At 35.2% G+C, this 9559-nt stretch overlaps 1 protein-coding gene across 1 annotated transcript; it reads left to right on the top strand.

The window, feature by feature from the left end:
- The first annotated feature begins 5209 nt into the window (after positions 1-5209).
- Positions 5210-9409, top strand: LOC135169805 (differentially expressed in FDCP 8 homolog). Its single transcript, XM_064135105.1, is given in 9 exon segments — positions 5210-5265; positions 5520-5658; positions 6051-6177; positions 6180-6236; positions 6317-6487; positions 6655-6708; positions 6818-7059; positions 8223-8481; positions 8484-9409. Coding segments are annotated over 9 exon segments (1290 nt in total). The 3' UTR covers positions 8669-9409.
- Positions 9410-9559: the final 150 nt, after the last annotated feature.

Genomic DNA, 9559 nt, shown 5'->3' with positions numbered 1-9559 from the left:
TATTGTGTCACTTATTTAATTAAATATAAATCAGATGTTTTTAATATGTTTAAAGACTTTGTTGCTAAAAGTGAAGCTAGATTTAATTCAAAATTAGTAAATTTATATTGTGACAACGGGCGTGAGTATTTATCGACTGAAATGAAGGACTTCTGTACTGCGCGAGGAATTAGTTATCACATGACGGTCCCTAGAACCCCACAATTAAATGGTATGGCTGAACGTATGGTGCGAACCATAACGGATAAAGCCAGGTCAATGGTGGTTGGGGCGAATTTAGAAAAGGAATTTTGGGGAGAAGCAGTTCTTACTGCTACTTACCTTATAAATATAACGCCAACGAAAGCATTAATGTGCAATAAAACCCCATTTGAAATGTGGCATAATAAAATGCCAGAGCTGAAATATTTGAGAGTATTCGGTTCGACTGTTTATGTCCATAACAAAATTGCTAAAGGAAAATTTGACGAAAGATCATGGAAAGCAATTCTAGTTGGATACGTACCGAATGGCTATAAAGTGTGGGATTATGAAAAAGGAAAATTTGCCGTTGTTAGGGACGTCAAAGTTGATGAAGTCGATTTTATAGAATCAAGACCCTCTATGAGAGATGATAAAGTTGAAAAGACCCATTCAATTGGGGAAGAACTTCATGGTTTTGAAAGTGGTGCAAACGGTGGAAACACTAATGGAGATCCACAGCCAAGTTGAGCTGATGGACGAACATGAAGGCGTTAGTACAGAGTGTCCTCTATCACCCGATGAAGAAACTCCCCCTACACAAGTAAATTGTAGAAGAAGTGACAGAATAAGAAATCTTGCGCCTATTTCATATGACGAACATAATATGCCAGAAGATTGAGTTTTATCAGCCCAATTGCTATTAAATAAAATTGCGAAAACGTTTCATGAAATTAAATTACGCGACGATAAACATGAGTGGGAAAAAGCAATTGAAAATGAATTAGATTCATTACTGAAAAATAAAACGTGGACACCGGTTTCAAGGCCAAACGACAAAAATATAGTTGATTGCAAGTGGGTTTTCGCGATCAAAACCGATGAACACGGAAATTTAGCAAAATACAAAGCTCGTTTAGTTGCGCGAGGATTTTCCCAACAGTATCTTGCTGATTACAATGAGACTTTTGCACCGGTAGCCTGAATTACAAGTTTTAGATTGATAATAGCTTTTGCTAATCACTTTAATTTATTAATCCATCATATGGATGTAAAAACGGCTTTCTTGAACGGAAATTTGCAAGAAGAGATTTATATGAAGGTACCGGAAGGGAGAAACTGTCATAAAGGTCAAGTTTGTAAATTAACTAAAGCTCTTTACGGTTTGAAACAGGCGGCTCGCTATTGGTATGAAGTTTTCGAGCACGCTCTTAAGAAAAGAGGTTTTTCGAATTCACCAGTAGATCCATGTATATATATTTTAAATAATGGTGATATTAGAAGTAATATTTATGTAGTATTACATGTTGATGATCTGGTAATTGTAACCGGACATTTAGACATTATGAATAATTTCAAAACCTATTTAATGGATCAATTTGATATGGTTGATTTGAAGGAAATCAAATTATATTTGGGAATCAGAATTAAAAGAGAAAATGATCAAATAACGTTAGATCAAAGCTCTTATATCAGAACAGTTTTGGAAAAATTTAACATGGCGGAGTGCAATGCCGTGGCTGCTCCTATGGAGAGTCGATTAGATTATGTGGCATTGAACTCGGATGCAAATAATGATTTGCCATGTAGAAGTTTGATTGGGTGCCTAATGTATCTGATGGTATGTACTAGGCCCGATTTGAGTGCATCGATCAATATTTTGAGTACATATACGAATAAAAATAATGATGAACTATGGAAATGCCTCAAAAGGGTGCTGAGGTATTTAAAAGGCACAGTGGATTTAAAATTGGTTTATAAGAGAAATGAGTTTATTAATGTGATGATTGGGTATGCTGATTCAGACTGGGCAAGTGATGAGAATGATAGAAAGAGCACGACAGGTTACATATTTAAATTATTTGAAAACTGTACAATTTGTTGGAATACAAAGAGACAGTTATCAGTAGCAGCTTCATCTACGGAAGCTGAGTACATGGCCCTATTTGAGGCAGTCAGAGAAGCTCTGTGGTTAAAATCACTAGCAGATAGTATTCAATTGAAAATTGATGAGCCCATAGTGATCTATGAGGATAATAATGGTTGTATCAACATAGCTAATAATCCAACCAATCATAAAAGAACGAAACATATAGATATTAAGTATCATTTCTCGAGAGAACAAATTTGTAATAATCAAATTAAATTGAAATACATTTCTACAGGCCAACAGTTGGCGGATATTTTCACAAAGCCGTTGCCTGGACCAAAATTTGTGGAGTTGAGGAATCAACTGAACATTGAATGAAATTATGTATACATATATATATGTATTATGAAATGGTCTGATTGGGTTTTTCTGGGTTTCCCCAATCCGTTGCAGCAAATGCTGGACCATATGTATTTGCTCCCAGAGATTAGTCAAGAGGCACTTAGATTATTTTAATTTTTGATATAGTTGAAATCTTTTTAGATTCTTTATATATAACGCTTTGATTGCGGAACGATTAATTTTTGAGGGGGTGTGTTGAATTTTGGGGTTTTCCCAGATACAAAATTCACTCGTCCCAGAGTTTTTATATTTATTAGTTAATTATCGTCAGAGCCTTTTAGTTTGGAATTTTTATTGCTGCACTTTGCAAAAGGGCATTTTCCCAAAAACCATATGGTGACCAGACCTGGTCAAAGTGGAATCCCTTAATGGAGATTCAGGGGGTGCAAAGTTTATTGCCTTCTACAAGTAGAGGTGAATCGGGGCCTGATGCTTAGTTTAGATTTCAGTCTCTTCTAAGAGTTCATACAGTGTACAGTGTCCTCTTGACAACTAGAGTCCAAACAATTTATATTAAAGTTCATTATTAAATTTAACTGCGCGTTCTTCCATTATTTTGTTCCCGATATTCCAACAGAAAATATTAAACCATCTGCACATTTCAGATTACTCCGAATCGTTACAATTATAGAATACTAGCGAGAAATTCCATAACAGCAAAGATAATAAAAACCTAAAAATATGAAACTTTGAAGTAGAAAATTGTACAAAATTTCCTAGAATCGTAAAAAGAAGAAAAAGAATAAAAAAATAAAAAGTCACAAAAAATAGTCAAAACAGTTAAAAAATAGTTTTATGTTTTTCAATGTTCTTTATTTTTACTAAGTTCCTGCATTTTCCCGTGTTATCCAGCAACTTTTACGAATTTCGAAGATTTCCAAAAACAAGTTGGCCAACGTACACTGAAAAAAGTTCTACCTTTTAGTAAATGTTTTCGTAATAAAATCGATTTCAATCAATCCAAGTTTATGATGAAAAGATTTTTAGTTAAGGATAGAAGCGTTTTCGCGACGGAGTGGAAGCCCTCTATTTAACTGATTCTTTAATTTTCATTGCAACTTATTTCGAGTTTTATTAAATGCGAAAAAACGATGTTCTTCATATTATATCTATATGTGCTCGATAATTCGCTATTTGGAAATTAATTTTGAGAAAGGTCTACATAAATATAGTAAGATTTGTAGCAAAAAATTTGAATTTTCAATTCATGCTAGTTATCATTAACCTTTACTAAGATGCGCCGACCTAGCTCGATTGGTCCAGTGGTTCTAGAGATCTAGCAACTTTTGTAAATTTCATTTCACATACTGCAAATATTTCAATTTTTTTTCTTCAAAATACTCGTCTCAATGGGTCCTATCTATATTAATATCTAATTAAAAAATCCATTTTTGAGGGTAAAATTTCAAGCTATCGCGGTTTTTGGGTTTTATCATCAAAAACGTTGTGAACAAAAGTTGTGAAAAATAAACATATCGAATTCAAATTTGATACCTTTCTAGCTCTCAGAACTGTTGCGTTCCCGTCTGGTTTGCTGGTTTCCAGGTGGCAGGTCCGATGCCCGTGGAGTGCAAAACCACTCTGCTCCACAAGTGCGGGATTTTTTAATTGATTAAATGACTATAAACACCAATGTATGGGATTATAATAATGAAACTTTTATTATTAGGTTGTAGACTTAGACTGAACGTTTCCACGTCTAAAATCGATCTGCCCTTACAATCTCCCTCCAATATTTATCCTAAGTATCAGGACGAAGGGCCCTGTTTCTCAATAAGGAATAGGGGACCAATCGTGGCCTTGAGCTCAGTTAGGGGGTTGGCTCTACACCCCCACGATCCTCTGGGCTTACTTAGCTTTGACTCCGGGGCATTATTCTAACAAAGGGGCCTCACATGTGGATTTTAAAGAGAGAGAGAAAATACTTGAATTTCTCTCGACGAAATTAGACTGTCTCCGAGAAAAGGTTTTATGACTTGAACGGTTCGATGTGGGACTCAAATTACACTTGGAAACTCTATAACAAAAAATTATACAAAGAATGTTTTATTTGGGAGGCTTGCGCTACGTCAATAAATTACAAGATTTATTACTTGTATCCGCTCACAAGTTTCTGAAACTGATAATTTCAAAAGGCGCTGTTTTTTCATCTTCAAAAGTGTTTAAAAATATTACAAACGGCCTGAACCTTTTCTCGAAGGTTTAAATTATTTAATACAATATTTGAACGCCAGACGCTAGATCTAGTAATAATATGGAGGTCATAGTGACCCTATATGGTAAGTAGCGGTCTACGCGACAGAACATAAACGGCTGCTATTTTGGATGGGTCTAATGGGCCAGGCGGATACTGAGATATTACACCTTCTGCGTGAATGTGTTTCCTTGCATATCTCATGAACCACTCGAGGGATTTTAATTTTGTTTTCAAAATACTCGTCTCAAGGGAATAAATAATTTAATCTAATAATTAAAGATTTTCTCATTATTTGTGAACATCAATTTATGTGATTGGGATTATTTATTCCCTTCACATAAACAAGAGCATCGCTGCTTGCGAATTACTTTTCGTGAGCAGCAGTGCAGGAGACAGTGTTGCCGCACCAAGGTGTATACCTGCGACTCACAACCGTAGGGAAGGATCAAACTGGAAGACTCTACAAATATTTGATTTGAATATTGTGTAATGACTTTGCACTCCTTCCTACAGGAGGAATTACGACATGCAAAACGTGAGCCTTCATTGAAAATTTGAAGATGCCGCAGAACTTCAAATCCGTGTGGATTTTCAAATTTAGAATGGTTTATTGGAAGTGAGCAATAACCGATTTTTGAAAAATTGTCGAATAATATTAGTTGCTGATCAAAATAATTAATTATGAAAAACTTTAAAGTCACTTATTTCAGCGTATGTTGATCACCCTCAAGATACAATAATACTAATAATTATTGCTTGAAAAAGTTTTTAATTAATAAAAAAATAAATATTGACTATCAAAGCGAATTGATCGAATATCAATGGTCTTCAACGGACCTTCAAAGGGCCCGAATGGAGAAACTGATCAATTTTTACCTATGTAGAATTAACTACTTGGGGCCCATCTTCATTTGATTATACACCTGGTGATGGAGATGACATTTTGCAAAGTCGAGTTGTTGTTCCTTACAGTTTGAAATCTGTTGAGGCTCTATTGTCCTTGTCGAAGGTATCAATACTCTCAGTCATTGATATGATAGGTCATGTATTTATTTACATATAAAACAAGATAAGTTGACTTATCGCTCAATGGATTTTGTGAGCAATATATTCGAACCTACGGGAGCTAGCGAAACTTTTGTAATAACATTTTTTATAGTACTCAATTCGCTCCACCAAAAATATTATGCTATTTTCCCTAGATTTAAAAATATCCATTAAATTCGTGCCAACAGTAAAGAGTGACTTATCTTGTTTTAGTAGCCAACTATTGAGTTTCCCATTTTTTTTTCGTGAAAAGCTTTTTCCATTGAATTTATGTTTGGAAAATCTGAAATTCATTGAAAAATTTTATTTCTTATAATATTTGTTTTAATTTCTGTTCTTAAATTGTTTGTCCAGACAACTACCTTAGAAGAGCTAACCGAAATGGTGAAGAAGTGTAAGCAGATAGTTCTCGAAATTGACTAGTGCATAGAAGAGAGAAAATGGTTAGTAAGAAAATTGATTGAACTAAGGTTGCGGGCTCAAGAGATCACTGCAGTGCAGCTATCTGGACAATGATCCAGTCGTGATACATGTGTAATGGTTATTATTGATCATTACGACAAATTATTCATTAAAAATGAATGGAGGATTTGTGATTCATGGGTTTCCTGTAAATTCAGACTGCGGGTACTGCTGCCATTGGAAGTGCATAATAGATGTTCGCCGAGTCTGTGCCAATGTCGTAGCAAGTGAGGCTGGAGGATACATCTTCACCAAAGAAATTTGTCCTGAAATGGGACTCTCCGCTCAATTGTACAGTTGTGCAGAGTGTCACATGAAAATAACATTCAGTATTTTTACGATTTTCTCCCTAAAAAATTTTTTTTTTCTTCACTTTTTTGTTCATATTCTGAACACATGGTTTCTCATTTCGTGATGAGAGTGGAATTTTCAATGATAAAATTTTTCCTGAAATTTCTCTCTAACATACGTAATTAATTGACTATTTTATTCCAAGCTTCCACAAAAGTTCGGTCATTGCCATGCTTTGGCAGTGCTTTCAGACATACAGGTATAAATATTACTAATGCTACTGAAGAACAGAAGACATAATAAATCTTAGTCAATTTCAATTGAATGATATCCTTTTTTTTCGTTCATTCCTTGTTATTATCATGTAGACTCGGGCTACGTTGAACCCAGGCTATGTGACAACACAGGGCTGTACTTCTGTCAAAGATGTCACTGGAACACCCTCGCCGTTGTTCCAGCGAGAGTCATCAGGAATTGGGATCTGGACCCAAGGAAAGTCAGTCGTTCTGCCTCTTAATTGCTTAGATTATTGAATGAACGACTAGTTCTACCAGTGGAGGAATTGAATCCGCAACTGTTTACTCTCGTACCGGATTTATCGGTGTTGAAGGTAATTTTGTGGAATTATTAATATTCATTACCAATACTAAATGGGGAACTTGCATGATTTTTTTTTATTTTTTTTTTTATAATTAATGGTCCTAATAACAGATTTTTCATGAAAAAACATTTAAAAAATCGTTTAACAATTAATTATCGATTGTTCAAAAAGTGAAATTTTCAAATGCTCCAAAAGTTGTCATGACGTCATCAGGCGGGTCCTATACTTCCGCATGTGGTGCCATCTACCGGATCATAGATTCCTACCGTCGGTATATCAAATTTACCTAATCCTAACTGATTAAACCTATTTAAACTGATCTAACCTTAACTGATTAAAACACTCACAAATACTCCAAAATGTCAAATGACAGTAAAAAAGTTAAAAAACAATCATACAAATATTGTTTTGTACCATCGTGTACGAACTCAACTGTGTCAACACCGAATAAAGTGTTTATAACAGTTCCTGCGTGCAAAAATATTCGAAAATTGTGGTGTGAAGCCGCAGGTTATTCTCGCTCATTACTGGGCAGAAGTGACATTTAACAATATAACCTCTACTGTTTGTTCACACCGGCTGACGTTTAGAAAAATATCAGTGCTGTCATCTAGCGGCTGCAATAAGAACCCGGAGTCACCGCCTGATGACGTCACGAGCGTTAAAAAGTGGTTCAAAATTATGCAATTTTCGATTGATTGTTAAAAAAAATTTGCAATGAGTTAGAATGCATTTTTCATTGGACAGTATTCCATAGGCGTTAAACTATTTATTAATACATTTATTTCTCAAATCTGGGCCGCATGCAAGTTCCCCATTGAGTGACAGAATGAATACATCCATAATCGCTCACGTATTAATGGACTATTATAATGGAATATATTCATTTCTATCCCGCGTATTCTGTTGATTGATTAATGTGTTGCCTAATATCGGCAATCATTATGAGAATTGATCAAGAGTTCAATGTATAATAAATCCAAGAAATTTCTCGAGTTTCATTTTTTTAAATAAAATATGTCCACTTATAAATTGATGAATTAATCAACCAACTCATCACTTCATGGATTAACCCATGAGTTTAAACAATTGAGGCACTAGAAATTCAGTTAAATAATGAATTACTTAATTTATTTATTAAATTGGAAATAAGACGATGGAAAATTTTTCAGAGAATGCGGGAGGAGCTTCAAATGATGAAAAAATACTTGGTCTTTTGTCCAGACGCGGATTTTCAGGGTCTCCCCTGGCGTGTGGGTCTTCGCACACACATGATCGAGAATTCTGCAAATTACTCCATGAAAGATCTGATCGATCTTCAGAGTGGAGTTCTCATGGAAGAAATAAGTGCAGCATACGACGCAATGCAAAATCACATAACTGAATCTTGCGAGTTGTGTCATGCAAGAGGACATTTGTGCGAAAAATGCGGTATAACGAGGTCATATTTCCGTGGGATGCCTCAGCTGTTTGCTGTCATCAGTGCAAGGCTGTGCACCATCGTGTTTGTTGGTCCAAACGGAATTACTGTTGCCCCAAATGCATGAGAATAAAAAACGAATTGCACGAGAGAGTGAAAATTGTGGCTTTGGGGAGGAAGAGTCAGTTTAAATATTAGGTGTGTGAATAAGTCGTTCCCGTTTTTTGTAAGAGATGCTGCCACCAATACTGTGCGAGTATTCAATGGTTACATATGTGATAATCAAAGCTTATTCATCTGTCAACAATTCCACACTAACACATTAGTTGAAATTTTTTCGCATCATAAATTTTTGATATCGTGAAAATGTCGAAATTTGAGCCGAGTCGACGTCATTTGCGGGAAGTTTCACTTTATTGGTTCAATTTGGAGAAATCTGCTGCCGAGGCGCATCGATTGCTTCAGGAAGCTTATGGAGAAGGTTGTGTCGATGATTCAAGTGTTCGCGGATGGTTTCGACGCTTCAAAAGTGGTGATTTCGACGTGGAAGACAAGGAGCGTTCCGGGCGGCCGCAAATCTTTGAAGATCAAGAATTGGCGACTTTGCTTGATGAAGATTCGTGTCAAACGCAAGAAGACGATCGCCAATACTTTCAATAATTCATTTGTAACCATTTTTTCACAATAAAGGCTCAAAATTTGAAAAAAACGGGAAAGACTTATTCACACTCCTAATACGATTGTGTTGTTTTCCGAGATGAACAAAATTTACGATTTTATAATTGTCGCAATAGAACCAATATTTACTATAAATTATTAATTCATCGTTTTCTTTTATAACTAACAATGGTAATATGAGTGATCATTGATGTTGATGAAGATAAATAAATTAAATTTTTACGCTTACTTGAAAAACTGATAGTCTTTATAATATTTTCTTTAGTGTTCTATTATGAACTAAAGTTATTTATTTGTAAAATAAGCAAGAACAGTATTGATAGAGATGGTGTTCACGGACTCAGTGAGTTTGCTTGTAGGGCACAAATACTAACACCCATCGACCGGATGACCGGCCGCAAGGTTGATTGC

Source organism: Diachasmimorpha longicaudata, chromosome 15, assembly GCF_034640455.1.
Source record: "Diachasmimorpha longicaudata isolate KC_UGA_2023 chromosome 15, iyDiaLong2, whole genome shotgun sequence".
Taxonomy (NCBI): Eukaryota; Metazoa; Arthropoda; class Insecta; order Hymenoptera; family Braconidae; genus Diachasmimorpha; species Diachasmimorpha longicaudata.
Note: the sequence above shows the minus strand (reverse complement) of the source record. Positions and strands in the feature narration are given on the sequence as shown.